Genomic DNA, 25969 nt, shown 5'->3' on the forward strand with positions numbered 1-25969 from the left:
CGCAGAGATGTCTAGGATTCATCTCTTCACGAGCATGTGATCGTTAGATTTGTGCTGCCCTTGGCTCCTCATCGTGCTCTCGCTTCCCTCCCCTCCCCACCGCAGAGGAGCCCTTCTCTGCCCCCTCCCGCCCCCGGCCAAGCTACCTAGTGCTTATTAAAGGCAAAAAACCCATCCAGGAACACGTGTCAGGGGCTGTGCAGTGGTTACTAATTAAACAGGCATGGAAAAAAAAAAGACATTGGGGTTGGCTGCAGAAGGAGTCTAAATAAAAGATGACATTTTCAGTAAACAGCACTTCCTCGCTAAGCCAGGCTGTTCACGGGGGGTTACTGACAGTCTGATAAATCCAGATCGCTGCACGCTGCCACGGGCTCAGCTGATAGAGCCACGTACCTGACAGCGAGGGGGGGCAAGGAGATGGGTTTTCAGAGGCTCAAATAAAATAGTTTTGGCAATTTTAGGAGAGAAAATCCACTGCTGCCTAAAAGAGGGAGCTAGGGAGGAGGGCTGGGCTGCTGGCAGAGCCACTGGGGCTTGGCAAACCCTGGTGAAGTCCCCATAGGGCAGAGAAGGGATTTCAGCTCCAGGCACCTCTCACCTTCAGGCCAGCTCAAGGCAGAATGAGTTTCCCATGGCCTCAGTTGCAGGGATGTCTCGCCAAAGGCTGACTCATCGCTCTGCCGCTTGCCTCTACATCCACCCTCTCATCAGGTTCCCAAAAGTTTCACCTACCCCTGCTGCCAGCTAGTCCTCAGAAGCACTGATGCTGCTGTAGGTGTGCAAGCTCCTCGCTGGGGCTTTGCACACCCACACACAGTCTGATCCACCCGTGTGCACTTCAGCATTGTCTGTCCCAAGCAGCTGTGTGAGTCACTGCCTGTGGTCAGGCTTGGGGCACAGCAAACAGCCCCAGCCCAGCTGCAAAGCCCACACCAGGTGCCTCACCACAGCAAGGCAACCAGGAGATGTTTCCAGTTCCTCTATTTATTATACACTCAGGAGGACACAGAGCTTCTTTGAGATCTAAAAGCGACTTCAAGGATGCTTGGAGAGACATAACCACGCAACAAGCCCACGCTGGCACCATCCCCACACATATGCCTGTTAACAACAGCTGCCCTGCCTGGTTATCTGCAGTGCTCCCCACAGCAGACCTTGGGGTCCACAGGTGTCATGATCACTGCATGAAATTTCCCCCACTGCCCCCTGACTCCATTAATGGGAACGAGCCAGGTCTGGCCACAGACCTACCCCTTGGAAAAATTCAACACAGAACTGAGGGCTCTGAGCCAGAACTCAATATTTTGGTCTCCACAAGCTATAAAATCTGCTGACCTTAGAGAACATCAGCACTGTGGCATTCAGAAATCTTACAGAATTAAAACCAGGGGTAAGATTTTCAGGGAGGTCATTAAAACTGCTAAAAACACTCTGCATCTGCAGCCACGAGGGTGATTTGGCCAACCACCTTCCTGCCCACCACTGGTTGCTGGTGAGCAGGATGCATCCCAATTTTTTTTTGATGCATACCCACCACCTTCCTGCCGACCACTGGTTGCTGGTGAGCAGGACGCATCCCAATTTTTTTTTGATGCATACCTGGGACAAAAAGCAGCAAACCAATTAAAAGCAGTGTAACTGTGGTAGGAGCTTGCAGCCCCACTTAAGGCAGCTGGTCCAACCAGCCTGTTCTCCTGGGCATCAGCACTGGTGGAAGATGCCCTGGCAGCAGTGGATGGCACAGCAAGGGACTGATGCTGCTGCAGGCCCATGTGTACAATGTGATTAACTTTGAGAAAAAGCTGAGTATGTTCAGCTGCTGCATTTGCCATGTTTAGACAACTTAATGAGACAAGCCAGAGGCAAATCACCATAGGCAGAACATGTGGCGAATCAAGAAGAATGACATAATTTGTCTTGCATTAACCAACTGCAATATACACATCTCCAGAACGAAGGATCAGGAAGGGAAGCTATTCCGAGCACGTCATATCTTTGTACGTACACAAAGAAATGCCTCTATCTTGAAAGCTGCCCAATTAACACTTGACACCCACTGTAATTGCTGATGCTCCTTGCTGCATTTATCAGATCATAGCACAACTGTAACGAGCTGCCTGAAAGGCCTGGCACATTGAGGTGAGAGCTGGTGGCAGAATTGGGAAGGACATAAAACACCCAGAAGGTTCCCACCACACTGGGGCTCATCCAGAAGGACAGACAGACACATGGAGATGTGCTCCCACTTAGGCAAACCCCAAAGCATTCAGGTGCAGAGGCAGCCTACAGATCCCCCCACACCAGCAGGACCTTTGCTGAAGACCACTGACAGCCCTGGTAAATCCTTTCATTTCCAAAGGCACAGCCACCTAGGACTTGGTTCCAATACTGATATCATTAGGAGTATGTTCCTTCCCGCAGAAGGAAACCAAAGGGTTCATCCTACATCTGCTGACCCCACCCATGCCTGCATTCCAATAAACAAAGAAACTCATTGGGAAGCAAACCCGAGCCATTACCTCTGGTGAGATCCTCACCAGTTGCACAGTCCCTCTGCAGCTCCACAGCAGGCAGCCCCTTTACATCACAGCCACTTTGCTCCGGAACAGCAGCTCTGGGTATGGCATGGGCAGACCATGGGTGAGGGGAGTGGCCTGGCTGCTTTCAGCAAGGCTCCAGCATGTCTAGGCTAGTCAGGGGGTGTGTTAGGACTTGTTGCCCAAAGGCCTTGGGAGGAGCAGGTGTGGAGATGGGACCCTTGAACAGAAAGCGCTGCGTGAGTTGGGATGTTGCTGGGACGTTGCTGGGACGTTGCTGGGGTAAAACAAGTTGTGCCTTAGGTTGACCAATTGGTACACACCTAATGTTTAGAATAAGCCAATCAGCAGGGAATATGCTAAGCAAAGGGACTAGAAGGATTTGTGAAAAACAACAAGAAATGGACATGTTACTTGCATCAAGTTGCGTCCAGTCCCTCCATCGCGGCACATGGGCACATCCCAGGGCAGAGGCACCTCCTCTGGAGTATCATGGCACATGGGCACTTCCCAGGGCAGAGGCACCTCCTCTGGAGCATATTTCAGCATGACTCAGTTGAAGAGGTGAAGCCCATCCCATACTAGTCCTCCAAGTGCATTTTTGGAGGGATCAAGCTGCCTTAACAAGCAAATGTGAACCACAAATGCTGTCACTGCAGGGCACATGGATTCAGAAGGAGAGCCATGGATGTGGCAGGCAGCAGCATTTGCCCCTACAGAACCTCCCTCCCCCCAGGCAGGGACACAGGCAGGCAGACCACGCTCTTACCCTGGCTTATGTTCCTCCAACAGGCCTGGAGCTAAAGAAATCTTCTCCACCAACAAAACCCTCCCTGCAGACTATGAAAATCTCCATTCTCACCTAGAAAGCATTTGGCTTCCAAAGCAAACTCCAGCCCCTTGTTTTTCCTTTGAAGAAACTTAAAATAGGCTTGGGAGGGGAAAGCAGGCAGGAGAGCAACTTCCCGGCCATGTGAGCTCCCGTGGGGATGACGAGCCGACCCCACGAGGCAGCCAAGCATCCAAAACCAGAGGAGGGAGAGTCTGGGATTTTGCGTGGGCTCTTCTTAAAGCGAAGTTTAAAAATGGAAGAGAAGGAAACACAAGAGTTATTTTGAGAAAGCAGATCTGAAATTAGGAGGCGGCACTTTCTTGGACCGACTCCAGCCACGGCTCCATGCAGCACAAAGCTGCTGCAACTGAACCGTGCTCCCGGGGTTATTTATAGCAGCCCGTAGGCAGCAGTGCTGGGGAATGGAAGGGTTTCTATTTGGGACCAGGCATGTCCCACATGGAGGCATGCAAAGCTCTTCCAGAGGCAGGAGACTGCGCACAAGAAGGCACTGGGAGAAGTTCCTGTCCTGGCAGCATGATGTCCCGGGGACAGGCAGAGCTGTGGGAGCAGCATGGCAAAGAGGCAGGAGTGGATGGAGTGGGATTTTGTTGAAATCAAAGTTCTGGGAAAGTGTGGCTGAAGTCAGCAGAGATCATGGAAACCCTCAGGCAAGACATGTCTCTACATGGAGCAGAAAGCAAACAGGCTCTGGGGGGATTACAGGCTCTGCCTCTGTCAAGATCTGTTGGGACCAAACCATGACCTGGCTGTACCCATTCCCTGGGGAAAGTTTTTGCTCCTATGACCACAGGTAGTAATTTTTTTCCCCTTTAAACCTCAGCATCCTCTCTCCAAGAGCCAAACAACCCCAGCAATTTCCTGCCCTCCCTGCAAAGCAGGTGGGATGAGCCCTGGTGCTGTGCAAGTGAAAGCAATTCTTCCCTCTCCAGCTCCTGCAGCCAGCAGGGATGGCCACCACAGTGCTCCCAACTCAACCATGGGAGCCCAAGGATGAGTGTCCTCCCTGGGCTTTCCTTGAACCTTAATGTTCCCAGAGCATAAGGGGACGTTTGTCAGCCTCACTGGTATGTGCCTGGCCCCTTACACCTGGCCCAGGGGCTGATGCTCTCCAGGGGTGCCCATGGGATGCAGATGTTCTCCACGCTCTCCTACCTCCCTGTGCCTAGCTAGAGCCATCTCCCCAGCACACCAGTGGTGACAGTGCCCTGTCCCCGAGGCTGGGGACAGCAGATGATGCAGTGGGGGTTACAAATGACTCATCACAACTAGTAAGAAAACAGCAGAAACGGGTGACGTTGCAGCCATGTGCTCACACCAGTCCCCACCTACCCTGCACAGAGCGTGGCAAGCCAACTCGTTTCGGTTACTTGCTGGTCTCCAGCTTTGGCTAGTCACTGCCAGACAGTTTCAGTTCTCAGCTCACTCATACCCCATCCATGGCCAAGGGGGAACTCCCTGCCATGGCTGGGTTTCCACAGCCCTTGCATCCCGCTCAGCTGTCTGTGGGGTTACAGTGCCATTCAAAGGCACATTTAGGTTAAAGCAAGGTGCCAACAAGGCTTTGCCATTGTAAATTGTGAACATTTCACCATTGAAAAACTGCTGGAAGCACTGGTACTGCACAAAAAACTTTCAGAAATCCAAGTCGTGGCATTGCAGCAGTTAAGGAAAAGCTCCAATCCAAGGAGCCAGAGCTGTGCTCCAGGGTCTGCTTTCCTCTCTCCTGAGAGATTTGGGTTCTCTGAAATTCTCATCTTTACTTCCAGGACCTGAAAATACAGGACACAGCCTTATCCGGTCTGGGTTAGTTATGAACAAAGCTTCCAAGTCAATGCACCTACTGGGAACCCTGGATCCTGAAGAAGACATCCAAAATAGACATCAGGCCAGTTAAGAGACCAAACCAAAATTTCCTTAAAATCCCATAAAAATGATTCTCAGTGACTCCAGGCTAATGGCTTAAATTTTATCTTTCTGAAAATCCTGCTATCATGCAAAAGCATCAACACCATCTGAATTCTGACCTTTCCAAATTCCCTTTGGACTATCTGAGAGCCTATTTGGCATCACCAAACCCAGAGGAGGCAGAATAAAAGCTATCAGAAACAAAAGCAAAATGAACAAGGTCCTTTCCAAATATGAAATGTCCCTGTCCCAGCCACCACATAAACTATAATTTGAAAAAAACACCCTGCAGAGTTAATGCTCAAAAGCACTTTCACTGATAAGGTTTTATTTACTGCACCAGCTCCATGCTGACTAGGCAGGCCTGATTCTTCCCTTTCTCATGTAAATCAGGAGTTCATAGAAAATCAGAGTCCTACAGACAGAAAATCCCGGTAGGATCTGAGTCACACTCAGTGTCTGTGAGTAGTTAATACTTTGCAAAGCTAAAAGCCTTCATTTATTTATTCTCTTATTTATGGCTAGAGTATTAATGCTTTATGAAGGTATTTGAGGAGGGTAAACGGATAGCAGGGAACACACTCTGCACAGACACAACAGCAGCAGGGGGTGGAAAAAGTTCCAAACAGTCCTTTGAATTCCGATTTTACAGCATAACGCTGAAGTTACAGATAGATAGCTGTGCCCTTTGGAAGGAACAAGCATCGAGACAGAAAAGGAATTAAAATTTAATCTTATTGATTTCCACCAGCTCAATCTCAAGAGCAAGACAGGCACTGCTGCTGCTTCCATTGCATCAAACCCAGTTTTTCGGAGGGCTGACAGCAGAGCAGGGATGGGTTGGTGTGCCACAAGGTGCTGGCACCCACAGGGGTGACACGGGGGGACCCAGTCCAGCCCTCTCCACACCGTGGTGGGTCACAGCACGTGGTGTCCCCTCTCTGGCACAGTGTTGGAGGGCGAAGTCACGCCACGTCCTGACGTGACCTCTCCCTCTCCGATAAATGAGCGCAATGTTTTAGAGGAAAGCTGACGTGAGCTTGTTTGCAGGGACAGGCCTGACACAGCACGGGGCTGGCTTTGTATCTGCTGGTGTCTGAGCAGGAGTCCTGCTGGCTCTGATGTACGGCAGGTCTGCAGGGAGACTCCAACCACCTGTATCTGTCCCACAAAGAACTGGAGATGGGCACCTGTGGGCTCCTCCTCGCCCAGAGAGATGGCATGGGAACCTCTGCATGGTATCTGATGGGACTTTGGGCACCCAGGTGACTTGGAGAAGAATTCACCCAGGCAAGCCATGGTGGGCTGCTGGGAAGCGATTTCCTTCAGGACACGCTGCCAAGGAGAGCTCAGCCAGCTCTGCATCCCAGGAAAGGCATAGAGAGCAATTTGGAGCAACAGCAACTGCTCTCCCTGCCTGTGCTTAGCAAGAGACCTGGAAATTTCCACTTAAAGTACAAAAACATCTTCAGGCCCAGGTATGCTCAATCGATTTCAAGGGAATGCAGATGCAAAGGAATCCCGTGAAGAGCCCAGTGGAATAAAGCTACAGCTAAAAATACACACAGATGAGCTGCCCTGGTTATGGGGATTTGAGGTGGAAGAAAGCTAAATTCTGTCAATATGATAACACATCCCAGAGGTGCAAATTAAAGCCCACAAGGAGCCTGTGCCATACAGCTACCACCTCTGAGGTGCCAGACCCGACAGGGATCACCTTCCCCTTGTAGGGCAGATACCGAGGCTGGACACAGGGTTTAATTTAGGAGATTGCCAATGCAACAGTCTCCTGAGCTCCCCACAGCACTCTCCAAATGCTCTCAGTGATTTTAGCCCCATCACTGTTTCTGAACATCACTCTTTCTCTTCAAGGACTAAATACACTTTTGAAAATAGGACTCAAATGCTTCTGACAATGCTGCCCACTGTTTGTTCTCAATTTAGCCTATGGACAGTACCAAAATATTAACTCCCATTCTCATACATGCTTTCAGAAATGGCACAGTATGCACTCACAGTTGAAATTTTGGCTTGGGTGTGTGTGCATTTTTCTGTGTTATACTGCAAAGATTTCCCAGAAGGTATTTTCTCAGGTGCAATTTCACAGCTCAACTCTGGAGACAAGAAAAAGTGGCTCCAGTCAGCACACACCCAGGGCAGGAGGCACCTGGACCTTGAATATCAACTGTCTTCTAGAATCCAAGTCCCCTAAATCCAAGTCCCAAATGCAACCACAGCCTCACAGTCCAGGATTTGACTGCAGTCAAGAGCAGCTTCTCTCCACTCTTCCCCAGCACCTTTTTTCTCTGGAAATCAATTACTTGTCCAGCAGAGTGTGGCAAGAGGGGATTACAGGTCATGTTTTCCATAATTATCCTCTCTGACACCGAGGAACTTTTCAAATCATACACGTTAAGTAGGTCACAAGAGGGAACAGCAGCGTGATGGGCATTTAGCATCAGTGAACCTGAATTTTGAGAGAATCGGCCACAGTCCAGTGCCAACCTGCATCCCAAGCCCTCATCCACACACAGCGCAGTGGTGAGAAAAATATATAGACTTCCCTGATGAACCATACGCTAAAATTAGAAACCATTCACGCCTGCAAAGCCACAGCTATCGCCAAAAGGAAAGTAGGTCACAGAATGGTTGGCTAACTTGATTTTCCGGCGTTTCTAGCTGCTCTGTCCTCGTGTAACCTCTCCTCTCCCATGGACCGTTTTGGGTCTCTCCTTTGTTCGGGGTATAACTGCGCAGTGTGCGACTCCGGCCCAGCCTGGCAGGCGCGGTGGGAACGGGCACGGCAGCGCACAGACCCGTGGTTCAGGGAAGACTCAGCCAGAGCCAGGCAGAAGCCCCTCCACGAAGCCGCCGCCTCCCACCTGCTCCGGGATCGGCACAAGGCCTGGCTTTCTGCCCCTTGCACAGCGCTGCTTTTAAAGATCATTTCAGGCTTTGCCAGCTCTTCTGGGGCGCTTTCCTCCCTCGCCTCCTCATGAGGCCTGAATATCCTCTTTTTATTTGCATTTCTTACCGGGCGCTGCCTCCCTCGAGCAAGCCACAAGCCGAGCGATGCGAGTAAATCCGGCTTTCCTTCCCTTTGTGCATGGGCTTGAGCTCCGGCTCAGCCGTTACCGCTGCTTTTCCTGCAAGCAGACCTCGAGGCATCAACTTCACTGCTTTTTCACAGCACACAAGAGCTGGAAAGGCTTAAAATTTGGCTCGGTGACCTTCCTCACTCTGGATCAATACATCTGTCTCTGGCTTGCGGTCTTTGCTCCTACCAACTCAACTTGCAATTAAGTGTTAGCTGCAGCAAAGCCGCAGGTCAGCACAAATGTGCCTGAGGCTCTCCCATGCCCAACAGAGGGATGGGTATACCTGGAGGCTCTGCTGCCATCAAACCCACCCAGAGCAACCTGACATCCAAGTAACAGCCACGCTTTTCCACCCACGATCTCAACTGATGCTGCTCCTATATCCTTTCCACTTCCAGCTTTCCTCCTCCTGGTCCCAAGGGAAGAGCAGTCACCACCAAACTGCATCCAAAACATGCCCAATATGTGAGAGGCTGAAGGTTGAGTCCAGGGATGTTTTTTAGAAGGACAATTGCATCCTGTATCCCATAATTGTTACTGGAGCCACAACAAAGGCAATGCTGAGTACACTCTTGCCCTTGGAGCCCACAGCTCAGCATCTCCCTGCTATGGGACTTGAAAGGGTCCTTCCATCACTTAGCCTCAGCCGCCACAATCAGCCAGCAAGGGTCTGTCAACTCTCCGTTGCCCGTGGATAGATCCTGTCTTCTCCAAAGGAGGAACCTCCCTGCAGCCTGCTATGGTTTCTATCAGCCAAAAGGGAAGGTTGGCTGGTTTGAGTCTCCTACCCACAGACAGGCTCACTCACACGCTACGTACAAGGGGGCTTTACAAGAACAGGGAAGAATCATCATTCACCCATCCCCAGGATCACAAGATACGAACACGGAGCCAGATCTGAGATTATGCAGACATTTGGTGTCCAACGTGACTTTTGCTTGCTGAGCACCCACCTGGAATGAGTGCACCTATCCCAAAGGTTAACAGGAAACACTCCTGGTACCAGGCTGGCCCTGAGGCCCAGCTAAACATGACTTTTCTCTCCTGCCTCAGCACCATCACCTATTTCTTCCCCTTGTAACATGGTCCAGCTACACGAGTGTCCACAAAAGATGGGGTTCAAGGGAACAGGAATAAAAATGCTTGAGAGCTCCTTTTTTTTTTTAACCTCACCCCTTGCACAGGAGGCACAAACCATCTATCCCAAGACCCTCAGAGAGGGCACCTAGTGGTGTGAATGGCTTTGAGGAACACTCAGCACCTGCCCCAAAGCCCAGTGCTGTAAAACCATCACCAGCTGGTGCTTGCTAATGCTTCAAACGCATCGACCACAGCCTTCACCCACTCACACAGCAGACCTTGCCAGCGCTGGGTTTCCTCCTGCTCAGGGAGAGAAGCAGATGGAAAAAGGAAAACCAGGAAAACTGCAGTGCCTGGGAGCGCAGGGTAGGCGATTTTTTTTTCTTTTCAGGAGTCAGGCACCTGGATTTCTGCAGCTCCCAGTGAAATCGCAGGCCTCGCAATTCAAAATAATTAGCGACTGGTAGTTTTCCTTTTATGCAAAATCATCCTTTTTATCCCACACCTAAATGAAAGTGAATATGCTTGATTATCTACTAAAGGGCCCAATTTCCGAGCACCGCTCCGATGCAAGCAGCAAAATTCCTGTCTCCTAGGGCTGCTATTAGAGGCATCAGCTGACAAATGAGCGGTCAAGGCAGAGATCCAGAGCCAGGGATGCCAGCCTGACCTTTGCTAATGCTATTTACAGTGTCAAATATCCACAAATCCAGCCATGGCTCCATCCAAGCCCTTTCTGCTCCAGCCTGGGGGCTCAGGGGCAGCCAGGAGAGCTCATAGCTGTCCTGCCAGTACTGGAGTGCCATGGATGTCACTCTCAGTCCATGAAACCCACCCCACCATGCCAAAGCCCATCGTTTGAGGTGGCTTTCAACCAGTTCACTCCTGGGGGAGAGGATGAAACAAACTATTTAACAGAGAGGAGTCTGAAGCATCTCTGAATGCTTCATATCTGAGGCTGATCGCAGAAAACCCCCCAGGCAGGTTGTTCAGAAGACATCAGTGCTCAATCCACACAGCTGAGTGAGCTCCTCATGGCTCAGCCCTCTGTGGTCACCATCATGACAGGGTTCCATCCATCCCCCTCCCACGGCCTCCATCCCAGGGGTAACACCCAGGAGAATCCCCCACCTGACCCTTACCAACCTTCCCACCCTGCCCAGGGTGACAGGCCATGATCACACAGTGGTACTTCCATCCTTTCCAGACTCACCCTGTTCTCGTCGTAGATGATCTGCACCAAGCTGCGATGTTTGGACTCGATCGGAGGGGGAGAGATGGGTTTTTCAGGCTCTGGTGGTTTGGCTGCTTCTTCCTCCAACTGTTGCTGTGGAAGGAGAGGGGGGAGGAGGAGGGTGAGTCACAGCAAGAAACGCAGCCGTCCCCGTCCACACGAGACTTTCTGTGGTGCCGCGACCGAGGTAGAAACCGCCACGGTAGGAGGTTTCCTGCGAGACATGGGCAGGCTGTGAGGGATGGGGAGAGGGAGGAGAGCTGCACAGCATCCCCTGCCACGCAAGCGCAGCCCTGGGCTGCCCCAGGCACTGGCCCCGTGCTGGTGGGTCAGTGTGTTTTAGGCATGGAGGATGAGGAGCTGCCTCCAAGGAGCCTCCTGGAGCAGGCCAGAGGCTAGAAATGTTGATTTAACTGGAAAACCTTAAAGGGAACCACAGCTCCAGCCCAGCTCCCTGCTGCTACCTGCTTCCAGAGCTGCTGTGTGTGCAGGGAGCAGTGGAGGAGCCAGGGGCTACCAGCAAGACTGCTCTCCACCTTCAGCTTCACCTTCCGATGGTGTGTTGGAGGAGCTGCCCCGGGTGACTGTTCTTGATTAAACAACTCATGCACTGGCCACTCTTGCACTTTGGAGCATCACCACGATCAGGAGGTAAATGTGACGTTCCACCCGCTCCTCCTGATGATCTGAGGCAGAAGGAGGCATCCAAGCCCTTCCCACAAGTTTGAGGAACTGCTCAGCCAAAAGAGGAAACCACAGATTCCTCCAGGCTCCTCCTGGGGCCAAGCCTGCAAGGAGGGAGAGCACAGCCATGCACGGCAGCTGTGGGGCAGCACAGGCACAGGAGAGGGAGCGGCTGTCAAAAAACACTGAGGATTTTTTCACTCCTTGGCTCTGAGTCCCCAAATCTCTGTACTTTTTTTTTTCCCCAGCTAAAGCATCCCCTGTTGAAGCATAGGAAAAATCAAGTCAGTCCCATACTAGGAAGAAAATGCACCTGGGACATGGCTTGCACCAGAGGCGAGTGCACTACTGATCTCCCAGAGACAGCAGTGGTTGGTGGTCCAAGAAGGTGGTTGGCACCTATTCCTTCTCCAGATCATGTCTGGTCCTGCTGATGACACACTAGGGCTGTAGGATGCAGTCCAAGAAAGCACATAAGCACCTAGATTGCTGTACTGGCTTGGCTGAGAAAACTCACACCCCTTAATTTAAGAATTAAATTCTCTTCTCCACCACAGCTGTATCTCAGGTGGCCCAAACCACAGCACCATGCACAAGAGCTCACTGGGAAGCCCTGGCTGAAACCATGGGCTGCAAAGCTGTGCTAGGCATCAGCCCTGGTGCAGCAGCAACATTTCCAGGTACCTGCCCAGTCTTCCTTGGTGTCCTAAGGCACCCTACCACACACCCTTGCTCCCATGGGATAAACTCCAAAAACTCCAAAGAATAAGCCACCAAAAGGGATCAAACACATCTTCTACTTCTCTTGGGGAAAATATTTGTGTTATAAAAAAGAAATGTCAAAGCATCCGAAACTTGGCTGCATTGTTCTGGAAACCCACAAAAATTCTGCCAAGTGGTTGGGTGTGTGGTAAGGGATTGCAGACAGGAGGGTTTGATGGTGCATCAGGAAACGAAAGTTTGCCAGTAAGTGGAGGCTCATTAAAAACAGCTCATTAGAAGAAAAAATACAAATCTAATTATAGCTGAAATACAGCAGAGAATTCAACTACTCTCTGTGGTGTAACACTGTATGGTTATTAAAGGGCCAGACGCTGGAGGTAAGGATGTGAGGAGGGGCTGGAGGCAGCACACCTGACCACAGCAGGCTTAGCCCGCGACAGCTACCCCGGGAGCCGTGGGAAATGGCAAAGCAAAATAGGTCAGGGTTCCCAGACAGGGACAAAATGGATTTCTTAAAGGTCTGCCACAAAAGTCAGTCTGGGACTGTGACCTTTACAGGCAGAGGAGCAGGATGAGAGATGAGTCTTGACGGCTCCACACTCTCTCCCTCCCCACTCCGAGCAGTGGCTGCCGGAGAGCTCCATCCTCTCCCCAAATGGAAGACAGCACAGTGGTGTTGAAGGGATGCAAGATGCCATCACTAGCCACAGCCCTGGCTCCTACAGCACCTACAGGCCAACCCACTTCCAACTGGAGGAGGTGTCCTCTCCAGTTAAGGGTCCCTTTGGCTGGACCACACACTACAGAGGGGCCACTGGAGCCTACATCACTGGTGGGAAAGTGGGTGACATTTCACAAGACCTCATCCCCAAATGTACCAGTCGCTGTGTTGAAGGACCTGCCTGATGAAGCCAAGGTCGTTATACACACACCCAACTGCCATCACCTGGTACTGGGATGCTTCACCTGCCCAGGATGGAAAGGAGAGGATTCCAGACACCAGGCACCTCTGAAAACCACTTCTGAAGAGCAAAGGGAAGAACAGAGGAAACTCAGCCAGGAGCTAGATGGAAGGGGAAACCCTGGAGCTCTTCCACCCAGCCAGCTCCCCCTCCATCACCAGGTGGGAGTGTTGTACTCCCGGAGAGCCCTTTGCTGAGCTCGGCGCCCAAGGAGGTTGAGGCGCCACTGCAGGAGAACAGCCCAGCAGTTTATTTCTCCTTCAGATCCCTGGTACCGCTGCCAGGAATAAATGCATAAGGATTATCCTTCGCTGTCAGGAAGAGAGGCAGAGAGGACTCAGCGAGAGATTTAAGCGCATATGGCACATGAATGAGCGGGGGATGGCTGATGGAGGTGGCCTCCTGCCAGGGGTGCGCAGGGTTTGGGGAAGGTTTCTCAGCTTGCTCAGCTCAGCCTCTTGCAAAGTCCAGGCAGAGCCATTTCTGGAACAACCCAGAAGGGAGAGACGGTGGATTGGGGTTGGTTGGGATTTTTTTTTTTTTTTTGCACAGCCTTTCCATATGAATGTATTTAATTACCCTCAGAAGGCCTCGCAAAGACAGAGGGGAAAAGCATTAGGATATTCCAACTGCATACAATTTCTCCCCTGCTCCGCTGCTGTTCCTGCAGGAATGGTATCTGTTCCAGGCTGATTGCTTTCCCTCGCTCGTCCTCCTGCACTGACAGCTCAGATGCACAGATGGACAAAACGTTCCTGAGGCATCACAGACAGGAACCCACCCCCCCGAAAACACTTCTTCCCAGATGTGCCAGCTCTGCTGGAGAACTGGGATGGGGAAGGCTCCAGCCAGCAGGGAAAGGAGGCCACACTGGGGGGTCAGATTTTCTACCAAATGACTTTGCCACCATGTGCCAAAACAGATATAAACAAAAATAAAATAAAAAAGGAGGGGAGGGGATGATTTTACTGCCAACAGCCACTTTTGTCTTCTTCCCCATTTAACAGAGCATTTTTGTGGGGAGGAAGAATCATAAAATTTGTTCATAGGGAAGAAATAAAGCAACCAAGCAGCCAACAATAAAAAAATCCATTTCCTTACGGAAGGACAGCTTGATTTTAACACAAGGAGCATATGCTGCTCCTGTCAGCATCAGCTCCTCAGCATCCCTGAGAAGTCAGGCAGTAGATCATTGGAGTTGTCAGTCTTCCCCACTTCCATGAGTGGGACCTTCACTGCCATGCTGGGGATGTATTCCTCTTGGGAAGCCCTTTTTCCAGAGTAGGAAATGACCATGGTTTGCAACTCCTTCCTCAAATGTGAGTTAAAAACATGGACAGACTGTCAGGTGGGAGAGGACACCAACATTTTGTCTGAGCTTTCTAAGAGGGAGTGGGGAAGGGCTGGCTTCACCCAGCTCCCACCAAAAGCAGCAAAAGGAACCTCTGTGGTTTCCTTTGCTCCAGATGCTCCTTTAGGCCCTGTGAGCCAGCACATAGAGCTGCTTCCTCACACTCCCAACACAGCTGTTTCTGCCCACTCTTGGCTCCCTCTCACTAAGCACTCTGATACCTCTGCAGATATAAAGCAATACCAAAAAAATGGTCCTTCACATTAATTAGACCACATTGTTTGAAAACAAAACCAAAACATCCTGCTCTGTCTTGCAGGACATAAAGGAATAGTGTTTGGTATGGGAAAATACAGACCCGATGGGGAAGATCAACTGCATGTTCATCCTAACAGAGCTTCATCCAACAGCCCAAGTAGAGGTTTTGTTCCATTCCCAAATTCCCCTTGGGAGGGGTCATTCCTCTTGGGCAGTTTGGGATTAGCAGCTATCAGGGAGTTCAGAAATTGGCCCAAAACAAAGGAAATAAAACAACCAGAACGAGAGAGGCACAGAAGTGATTTGCTGTAAGAAGTGAAAGCCTTCAAGTCTGTGGTTTTTTTCACGGACGTCCCCGAAGGTTTTGTCATATTAATCTCTTAATGGGTTTATGGTAATTGTGTACAGGCCAACACTGAGCTGGCCATCCTTCTGCTGGGAAGTGCTCCTGTGCAGGGGGAAAACAGCAACCAGGAAGATCAGGTTCAAAGCCCTGGCTCAGGCACAGTCCTGGCTGGAGTTGGATCAAACAATGCTCACGGCTGTGGAGCTGGAAAGCCCCGGGAGAAGGGGACTAGGCACACAGGAAGGGCCATTACGATGTCACAGCAATGTTTTAAACAGTCCAGTACTGCAATACTGGCAGCAACAGCACTGGGGAGAGACAATTGCTGGAAAGGAAAGAGAAAACACCTTGTGCTCCGTTGGGCTGTACAGAAAACTCAGGCAACCCACGCTGTGCTTCCAGCTCTGCTGCTGACCACTTGCATGTCCACAGGCAAGTCACTGAGTTCACAGTTTCTCCCTCTCAGGTACTCTGACACACAAAGAGCTCACAAGTTGGGTTTGCAAAGCTCTCTCCCCATCTTGCAACTATCAGCTCCAGACTGCTGGCACAACAGCAGCCACCCATGTCATGACAGGGAGCAGACACACAGACCATCGTGGTGCACTGGCACTGCCACTTCACCTCTGTGGACAGGGCATCAAGCAGAACACAGAAACGAGGACGTATGTTCCCCTTTGAACCACAGGCTCTCACCTGCTTCTTCTTCAGCTTGGAGATCTGCTGCTCCACCATGGTGATCTCGCGGTCCACGCGGTCCATGTTCTGAATGAGCTCCTCCTTGGACAGCCGGGCGGGCAGCAGGTCCAGCTCGGTGTCAGGGTGAGCAGGACTCACAGGCGACACGGGCTCCAGTTTGCCAGGCAGGCCACGATCCTGAGAAGCATAAAACAACCAGGTCATCACTCTCTCAGGAGACTCTGGATCCTTTTCTCATCCTCCCACAGCTCCCTGGCCCATTCCCAGACTTCTGAGATACACAAAACCCTCAAAAAACCTGCTAGACTAAGGAGTACCAACTGTCAGATCACATCACTGCAGTGCTCTGTAACCTCCAGCATCTCCAGAGTGTACCAGGTTAGTCTCACAGGGGCATGACAGCAGCTCTTCCTCCTGCCAGAGCCTCAGAGGCTCCTACCACCTTGAGTGGTACCTGCATTCCTACAAGATCAATAAACCCATCCCAATTCAGGAGCTCCCAGCAGCATTGTCCCTTCACATGGCTCAAGGATATATCTTCTCTGCAAAAATGAGGCACCTCAGATATGTCCTCCTCGGACACAGTCACAGCTGTGCTGGAGAGAAGAGCTGTATTAACCACACTGAAGGAGAAGGGACTACAAGGGCAGCCTCTGGGAGGAAAGAGGAAAAGAGGAAAGGAGGTCTTCCACCAACTTCTGTTAAACTCCAGGGGTGCTCTGAGTGTTGGATGTCAAATGCATCCATCCGGAAATGGAGAGAAAGGGGATAGGAAAGCCAAGATAAAACCAGACTGAACTGACAGCTTTTTGCAAATTCCAGATGCAGAGGATCTCAGCTCAACAAGATCCTTCAAGTCAGAGACTGGAGAGATCAGCAAAACCTCTGTGGCCATGACAAGGGGCAGCTCTAATGGCCAGAGGTGCAGGCAGAGGGAAAACACATGGAAGCACTCAGCTCCACCCCAGCAGTAAAACAACTTTGCTGAGCCCAACGAGCTGGTATCGCAGGAGCCTTTCCTGCACACCACCCTACACCCCTCCAGCTCCAAGTGAAGGAGCCCATCTCCTGCCAGCACAAGCTGCACGCCTGGATGAGTTTGCCCACCGTGGGTGAACACACCTGGGATGAAGCAGCTGTTTAACAGCCACCAGCCACACAGCTGGAGATCACAGCACCAGCCCACCCTGACCCCGGACGCTCCTCTCTGGCAGCCACCCAGCACCTTAATTAGAAGTTTATCTATTCACTTGCTTAGTGAGTGGATGGATTTCTGTTCCTGGAGGGGGAGGAAGAGGAGCTGGGCTCGGTTTGTAACCGTAAACCGCTGCCAGGCTGCGCAGCCAGCACACTGCAGCTGCTGCAGAGGGGAGGGATGGGGGGAGGCAAACAAGAGAAGAAGTTCACACAACTTTGCTACCTTCATTACAGCAGCTCTGTACAAAGCTGACATTGTTCTGCACCAACTGGTGCTGAGTGTCTTCCCCTCTGTGCTGACACAGCCAGCAGTGAGCGGCCAGGGCTACCAGGGCTACCCACTGAGCCTCTGTCCACACTGGTACTCCTGCAGGGTGAGGGTGCCACGATGGAGCTTGGGTGGTGGCTCATGGACCACTCTTTGCTCCCCTCTCTAGCAAGGCACGTGGGTGATGGCCTTGGGTTGTTCATCAGCTGTGCTGTAGCTCATGACAAACATGGCTAGTGTGCAAATGCCACCCTGGAACTGTTCAGAATCTCAGAGTCATCTGCTGTTGAGGCCTCCACCCTGCTTCTGTCCTGGTGGGTATGAAGCACGGTGAGCTCCCTCCTGGCAGGCTGTACCCACAGCCCAGCAGAGCCACAGGAGCTTAGCTTCGAAGGTGGTCCTCCTCCTCTCCCCTGCTAAACCCTGCTCCAGTTGAAGGAGACATCAAGGCAGCCAGGGGGAACCACTTCTGGATGCTCATCCAGCCCCAAGAGCACAAAGGCACCAGAAGGCTAAGCTGGTTGTATCTAGCATCCATTTGGAAGAGAAACTAGAAGAACCTCAAAGTTTTCTGGAGAATCCCAACGAGCACATCTTGTTTTACTTCCCCAGCATTAGACATCAAAATTGGTCAGTCTGCTGCAGTGGGGAGACTTCGTCTTCTCCACAACCATTGGGGTTTTTTTTTTTGTGGTTTTGCTTTTTTTTGTTCTCCACAACCATTGGGTTTTTTTTTTGTGGTTTTGCTTTTTTTCAAGCCAAGAGGAGCAGGACAACCACAAGAAGCAAAAGATAAATTAGGTGTTCATAAAATCTCATTCAGATTAAGGCACAGGAAGGGGAAGTGGCAGTGGCTTGTAGGTGGGTAGGTTTTTCTAAAGGAAAGCAAGCTCTCTGCCAAAAATGCAGAGGAGAAAGGCTCCTCTCTGTGCACAGGAAACAAATGATACTATCTCACACCTGCCAATATGCAAGGCAGGGCATCTTTACACTCCTGCTTGGCACAAAACCCCTTGGAAACCTGGTTCCTGATGTATTTTTCTGTTTTTACCTTGCAGAATATGAAGCAAAAGAGCAGCAAAGCTGAGTAAGGGAAATAACTGCAAGTCACAGCACAAACAACATCATCATCATCATCATCTGGTATTAGGAGATGATTACAGCAATAGAGAGAGGCAGTGTCCCTGGACCTCACATAACTGGGCACTGTCATGTCACAAGCACTTCTCTAAATCAGGGAAATGACAAGCAGCAAGAGGAAGGAAAAACGAAAACTGAAGGTTAAAATCTTGTCTGTGCAACGGTGATGTTAAAAAAAAAAAAAAAGGAAGAGCTCCTGGATTTGCACAAGGCATGAAGAATCCCAAGAATGGGTTGAAAAGAGGTTTGCAAAGACCACAGTCCACCCAGAGCCTGGGGTAGACCCCAATGATATCACAACTAGTGCTCTGTTTCCTACTGCTCTCAAGAAACCCTCAGAATATATTCCCCTGCTCCAGACAGTGTCAGGCTCAGACTCTGAACAAGTGCAGTGTGAAACGTGAAATTCTTCTTATTAACGTGAAGTCACAGACTTCCAACCCGGCAAGAGCCGGGAGAGCTGGAATAAATCTGCTGGAGGGAAGAAAACAATTACCGCATTACTCAAGTTGATATTTTCTCAGTAATTATACTGTTTCCATGTGATTTGTTTTTACACACGGCTAACAGCTACTGCAGCTCCTGTTTATCCCTGGCCTGGCTTGTGATTTATATGATAACAAGGGTGGGTGCGTGGGGGGCAGAGGCTGCATAAACCTCCCTGCAGCAAGGGGAGGTGCTGGCATTGAGAAAACAATTATCACTGAGGAGGCTGTCAAAGAGCAAGGCCAGGCTTTGGGGTGAGTTTCTTCCAACATGCTTAGAAGTAAAAATTCCAGGCATAGATAACGGAGCAAACACGCTGTTAGGAAGTGACTTTAAAAACATGGGAGAAAGGGGAAAGGAAGAGGATAGGACAACTGCCTGTTGATGCCTCAAAGAGCAGGTAAGTCTCCTGGTGAATTCAACCTCCCTGCCTTGAGACACACCAGCAGCCAGGCCTATGAGAGAAAATATGGTGGGAATCCCAACCATGGTCCCAGGACACACTGGAACCTGCAGCAGACCATTACTGCCTGTTTGTTTTGCATTACTGACCCACCTCATGATACTCCCAGGGAGCTCATGGGAGCTGGAGCGATGGGAAAGGGCATCCATGCCACTCATCAGCTCAGCACCTGCCGCTGGATGCAGCCCAGACTCCGTGAAGGGTCATTTTTCTTGGCTGCTTCCCACCCTCAGAAGACTGCGTAGTAGTAGCTCCGTTCCATCCATACCTCACTCCTGCTGCAAGGTGCATTTTACCTTGCTGATCCCTTGACTGCACCAGCTCTCTTCAAAACTCCACAGTGGAGCTTCCAAGCCTCCACACCCCATCCAGGTGTTCCAAGCAAACAGAGCTGCTTACTTGGGACAACCCTCAGGATCTCCAACTCAGCAAACAGTGTTTGCCCTACATATCATCTTTGGTAAGTCCAGGTCTCTCTCTGCCTTTCTAATCCAGATCATCAGTGATGTTCCCCCAAGCCCAGGGCAGAGATTTAGGGATGCCAACATCATCTCTTCCACAGTCTGTGCACTTTCTAATTATCAGCCTGCAGCAGCATTTCCTGCTGGAGCACCAGGAGGGATTAAGAGGTGTTATCTCCAGCTCCTGCCCACTCGCACATCTCACAGGCTAGAGGAGATTGCCAAAGCAAATAGGATAGGCTGGGGCTGTTCAAATTGTGCTCAAATTAATTGCAAAAAAAAAAAACAAACCCACATGAACCTGTGATCAGGGGACCTACATATGGGGACACCTGTGTCATCTGAGCCTCTCACAGCAGCACGGAGCCAGGGAACATCCCTGTCCTCCACCAACCAACATCCCTCCAGAGTGGGTCATCCTCCCTGTCCAGGAGCTGAGCAGCTTCACACTCTGAGGAGACACTGAGCCCTGGGGCTTTCCCACACTCCCTGGCACAAAAACCAAGCAGGAAAAACAACACACTGTACCTCCATCCATCAGGTTTTAAGGTGAAACCATGCACATAAACTCTTAAACGGGCCAAATACCAAAGGAATTTTTTTTATTGGAAAAATGTCCAACACATTCTGACATATCAGCACCCCATGATGACAGGAGGAAACGTTAAAGGGACTGAAAACTAACATCATTTCCCTGGGGAGACACGAAATATGAAGTCAGAGAGCCCAAGCAGCGAAAAGTACATCGAGTTACTGCAATTCCTTTGTTCATGGCCATCTGCTGTGCTAATGGCTCTTTCAGCAGCTCAGCCCTCCAAACGAGGTTTTAATTCTTAAATACTACTGGGCTCTCACTGGGCTGCATCCCTGTGAGCTCGAGGGGCTGCTGAGGTGGGATGTAGGTGTGAGCACATGGGTGTTCCTGTGCCAGCCAACCAGTGCACCCAAGGGTTGGCAGCTGTGGGACCAAGGCATCACCCACTTCCTTCCATCATCCCCACATTCCACAGCATGTGCAGGATGAGCAAAAACAGGGATCACTTTCACTGGATGCAGCCCAGTACGTGCTCTCATGGGAATTCATGAAGCTGGAGACCAAGGAGCTGTCTGCAGACATAGCTGATTTTTTTATTTCTTTTTTTTTTTTTTTTAAATAAATCAGACTTTATGAGAAGGCCCACAAAATTCCTTTCCCCTGTAATCCAGCTGAATTCCACACAGACAGAGTAGAAAACATCCCAACAATTTCTAAGCTTGCACGAAAGTAGGTCAAAAAACTTCCCCAATGTTTCAACAGCTTGAAGCAATTTAATTGCAAAACCAGTACCAAATGCTGACCCTCCCTCCCCGCCCCCCCTGGCAGATTTACGAGGGTGGTAAAACCTTGCCAGCGAGTGCCTCAGCAAAATGCACTAACCAAAGCTTGTATCTGGTCTCACAAAACTTGCTTGTGCTCAAAAGAGCCATTCCATGGTGTTAGAGTGAACAGATACTGCCTCTGGATTGCAGGATTCCACAGAAGCAGCAGCAAACACAGCTTATGGACACAGAGGCAGCCTAGAATAACAGGTCAAATCTGGAAAACCTTACTCGGGCAAACTCCCACCGACGCCGAAGGCATTACACCGACAAATGGATGCTGTGCCTTTCATTCCCTTCCTGCCTTTCCCCATTAGTGGATAATAATTGCACTGAATGCAATGTTCCCCACTGACTCTCAGGAGTGATGAATTCTCACCTACCCATCTACTCATTAAGACGAGGAGCTAATTGCTCCACCTCTCATTAAGAATCTCCCAACACTGCCTACTCTGCATCCCTGGATTTTCAGTTGACCTGAAGTTTGTTCACACAGTAACTGTCTGGACTGAAATTTTCCATGCTCAATATTGGCTAAAGGCATTTTTAGTTTTTTTTTCCTTTTTTTTTTTTTTTCTTTCTTAATAGTGAATCTCAGCCAAAACAACTCTGCTGCTTCCAAGAACAAGTTTACAGGAAAATATGCCTTTCTGCAACATTCAGAACGATTCTGGGAACCTTTTCTTTGAGCATCTTCAGCACAGCTGATACATCTGGTAATGCTGCTCTCTGCCAGCAATTGGCCTTTTGTTAACTCAGAGAAAGTGTCCAAGTCAAAAGAAAAAAATACTATGAAAAATCTCATTTTGGTGTCTGCCGAGGGGAATGACTTGGAATTGAGGGGAGTGGGGTCCTGGGGAGCTCCAGGTCAGGTATCAAAAATTCTGCTCAAATTCCTCAAAGGAAAGGAAAAGGCTGAGCTGGAAGGACCCTACTGGCATCTGTGGAGCACTCCAAGCCAAATGGGCCCTAGAAGAACCATAAATAAATGCAGGAGTCATGGTTTGGACAGCAGGTAAAGCCTGAGACTACCCAACAGATGATAGGGATGGAGGAAAGCAGCCAATGATATGCTCAACACAAGAGAGAGACTGTCCCAGGCACTGAACAGAGAGGCACATGATTCAAAGTGGGTGTCCTGCAGCTTCCAGCAAGAAAGGGGAGGACAAGTTAAGGTTGCCAGGGTAGCCTGTATAGCAGCAAGTTCTTCCACTCCTGCATCTACAACTTCAATGCCCTCTCAATAATTTGCTCATTCAACAGCCACTCAGCATCATCTCACCGACGCTGGCATGACACACAACAATGTGCTGCCAAGAGCATCATCATCCCTTAAAACAGCACCTCAGCCCCAAATCCCCTTTGCAAACTCAAACCTGTGTGTTTAAATGAGTGAGGCTCCTGCTAACCTGGAAGAAGTGCAGGCACAGGAGCCCCCACAGCCTCCTCATTGCAGGAGGAGTGCAGGGAGTCCCTGCCAGGCACGTCCTGCCCACAGCCTCTTCCCATGCTGCAGCAGGGACCTGGCTCACCCACAGCCAGAGCCAGGAGCAAAGTATTGGTGTCTTGGTTTGAGAAGCAAAAGCTCTTCCTTGAGGAACTGCACTGGCTTATAGCAATGGAAAACAGCCACGAAATTACAGTGCTGGGGAGGCAAAGGTTTGCATTTTAAAAAAAGGCACCAAGCACATAACCCATCAGCTCAAGAGCACGTCAAAACCCTGCACCAGGATATTCACAGCCACAACCCGAGTGACTAAGACCTCCCTCGTGTTTCTGGGGGCCAAGAGGAGGGGGCTGCCCTGAGCTCACCCAAACGCTTGGGAGGCGCATGAAGAACACACGAGGGAGGCGAGAGCTTTTTTGATGTCTCTTAAAAAGGAGCAAACTGTGAAAAACGCCTCCGATTACATCAAGTGCCAAGGCAGGGAGGCAAATTTTTAATTGCCCAATTTGGCACTCAGCCAGGCAGCAGGGTTAGCACCCCTGGCTGCAGAACTGCATTTGGAAGGTAGCAGGGAGCTCATGGCAGAGCTGGACACTGCTCTCTCCGCAAAGCTGCTGGTTGCTGGGGCTCAAACCTCCCTCACATTCCCTGGAACCAGCTGATTTGGGGCAGCTTTCACAGGAACCTTTGAGCAATCATCACGGACTTCCACAGAAATGTGGGACACAGTGATGTGGCCTCTCACACAACCATCACACCCTCCTGGTTTTGCACTGTTTTTTGCCTGCTGCTCAGGGAGGTTTTTTTAGGTAGAGTCCCAGGGAGGTAGGAGGGATCCCCTGCCTGGGGGTGCAAACACAAACCCCAAACCTCCTCCAGTAGCCTGGGAAGCATCCACCCAACACAACAAACCCCAGGGGAACAGAACTCTCACTCTGTGCATTTGAAAGCTTTAGTCTCCCAGCATTTAAACCTCAGGGGAACAGAACTCTCACTCTGTACATTTGAAAGCTTTAGTCTCCCAGCATTTAATTTATAATTTTGGGGTTTTTTTTTCAACACCACCCATTCTCTTCCAACTGGCACACGCAGCAAAGCAAGTTCCAAGTCTTTCCAGCACATCAACTGGGCAGGGATGTAGCATCAAGACCCATGTCAATTCCAGCAAGCATGTTCCCTCTGAGAGAGGATGCTGGAATAGTCCCTGCCAAATCCCAGCTGGCCCTCAAGCAGGTAGAAAGCCCTCCAGACCTAGATGCCATGCAAAAATCATGCTGAAGTTTGGTAAGAAAGGCCTCTGCAGAAAAAAATTCTCTATTTTTATACTAACCAAATACTTGAGTGAGCAGCATGAATGCCATCACACTGGTGGGATGGCAACTGCATCTGCACTCCTCAGTCCTGCAGAAGTGGGAGCCAGCAACTGCATCCGCTTGCATCTGCCCTCCACTGAGCATCCCAGGAAAAATACATAATTTCATGCCAACTGCAAAAGCTATGCCAGCCAAAAAAGCAGGCAGGCAACCAGTCAGTGGGATGAAAGCCACTGCAGCGTCATGTGTTGGAAACACGGGGCTGGATCCTGAGCCAGGCTCAGCACCAACACACACAGTGCTGTCCAGGGGTGCTGTGATGGCTGGGAAGGGCAGTGCAGTGCTTCCCAGATTGGACATGCCAAAAAACCTCCTCTGCTTCCAGAAGCCTAACAGGGAGCTCCCAGGTGGGTGACTGCTCAGCTCGGGGCTGTGCCCCAGGAAGCTCCAGCTCATTCACTGGGTGATGCCAGGTGCATCCTCCAGCACACGGACAAACACGGGGGAGGGAAAATCCACCGCGGCAGCTTCTCCAAACCTCACTGATTTAAAAATAAAAAATTGAGGGGAAATGAAAAGACAAAAGCCCTTCTCAGCCTGGTGTTATCAAGCAGAGGAAATGAGACTTCTAAAGCTCCCATTCAGAGAGGAGTGGGGGGAGAGAAATCCCACTCCAGACGCACTTGAGCGAACAGCTTTTGAAATGGAAATGTCGCTCTTCAGAAACATTTAAATTTCCTCCTATTGCCAGGGAGGAGGCAGGAGGCCGAGGAGGAGCAGGGACTCCTCAGCCACGCACATCCCAGCGGGATGCTCACAGGGCAGCGGAGCTGGGATTTGTCTGCGAGTTCATCAGGACGACACACAGCATCAATGCTGGGAAGTCGGCTTGAAGGGGCATCAGATTTAGAGGGGAGGGAAGGGAATGACTGAAGACAGCTCTATTAACCACTGCTGCAAGTAAGATACACCTGAACGCTGCCTGTGCTCCCTCTCTCTCCCTTCACAGCCATCACCCAAAATTATTTTTCCACACATCCTGGAGGTTGAGCTGCCTACCGAGGAGACTGGCGGATGGAGAAAGGAAATGCAAACAAGATCTTAAAAGGTTTGAGCAGTGGCTGAGGTGCCTTGTGGGACCAACCCAAAGCTGCTCTTGTATGCAAGAGCCATTGCACCAAGCCTGGATCACTAACACCTCCCCAGGGACTCCCAGCACATCAGGCAGAGGATGACTGGTCCCAGCACCAAAGCCCTGCTCGCTTGCTCCTCTAACAACTGTGCCAGCTAACAAAACCACACTGACAGCTCATACAGCAATCCACCAAGCTCCCCTCACCAGCTGCACGCCACCACTGCCTAACTCCACTGTCTTCAGGGTCACCTAATGTACAAGTTCCTTCTGCCTGTGCTCTCAGGTATACTAAATGGAACATCAAATACATCTTAGCTGTAGAAACCACACGGTGGGGACAACACCTCTGCCTACCCCTCCACTTCCCAGGGAATCCTCCAGCAGCCCCCACGGCCACACAAAACTCATGCAGCAGCCACGGCCCCAAGCACCCCCCAAGCAGCAGTGTCCTGGCAGCACCTTGGCACACACACAGCTGGGGATGTGGGACGTGGCAGTTTGCACCAGTTTCCATCTCGGTGCGATGGAAGAGGAGCATGGCACTGAGCAAGACCCACCACCCTGGCAGGATCTGTGCTGACACGGGTGGTGCACAGCCACCGTCAGCTGCACCATCCATCAGAGCCAGCACCGCCACGCTCAGGGCTTTATTGTTCTGATAATTGTGCAGACACGTGGAAGGGAGAGCCTCGACATTCGCCGCTTGTTTGAGTAGCCATTTCCGTCACTGCTCCGCCTGCTTTTCCATGGGGAGGCCACATCCTGCAGCCGGAGCAGTGCTGGCCATCCCACCACACTGGCAGGGCAGGAAGGGGGGAGGAAACAGCGTCCCCCAGCAGAGGAAACGCAGGCAGGAGCCAAGTCCTCCACCTCGACAAGCCTGGGAAAACGCACCGCACAAACCTTTCATTTTGGATTTACATGGAGAGTTTTTTGGCCATAGTATTCCTTCCCTGTTCAGCAG

The 25969-nt window shown here is 50.7% G+C and overlaps 1 protein-coding gene across 1 annotated transcript in view; it reads right to left on the reverse strand.

Moving 5' to 3' along the window:
• LOC103803163 (nuclear receptor corepressor 2-like) overlaps positions 1-25969 on the reverse strand; it is a gene marked incomplete at its 3' end in the record, with an annotated part of 89011 nt that overhangs the window by 30496 nt on the left and 32546 nt on the right. Inside the window, exons 4-5 of the mRNA XM_009075701.1 lie at positions 15734-15913; positions 10693-10806 (exon numbers count right to left, since the gene is read on the reverse strand). Coding sequence (XP_009073949.1) covers positions 10693-10806; positions 15734-15913 — 294 coding nt within the window. The remainder of the gene's footprint in view (positions 1-10692; positions 10807-15733; positions 15914-25969) is intronic.

The sequence above is a fragment of the Acanthisitta chloris genome, unplaced genomic scaffold, assembly GCF_000695815.1.
Source record: "Acanthisitta chloris isolate BGI_N310 unplaced genomic scaffold, ASM69581v1 scaffold8425, whole genome shotgun sequence".
In the NCBI taxonomy this organism is placed as follows: domain Eukaryota; kingdom Metazoa; phylum Chordata; class Aves; order Passeriformes; family Acanthisittidae; genus Acanthisitta; species Acanthisitta chloris.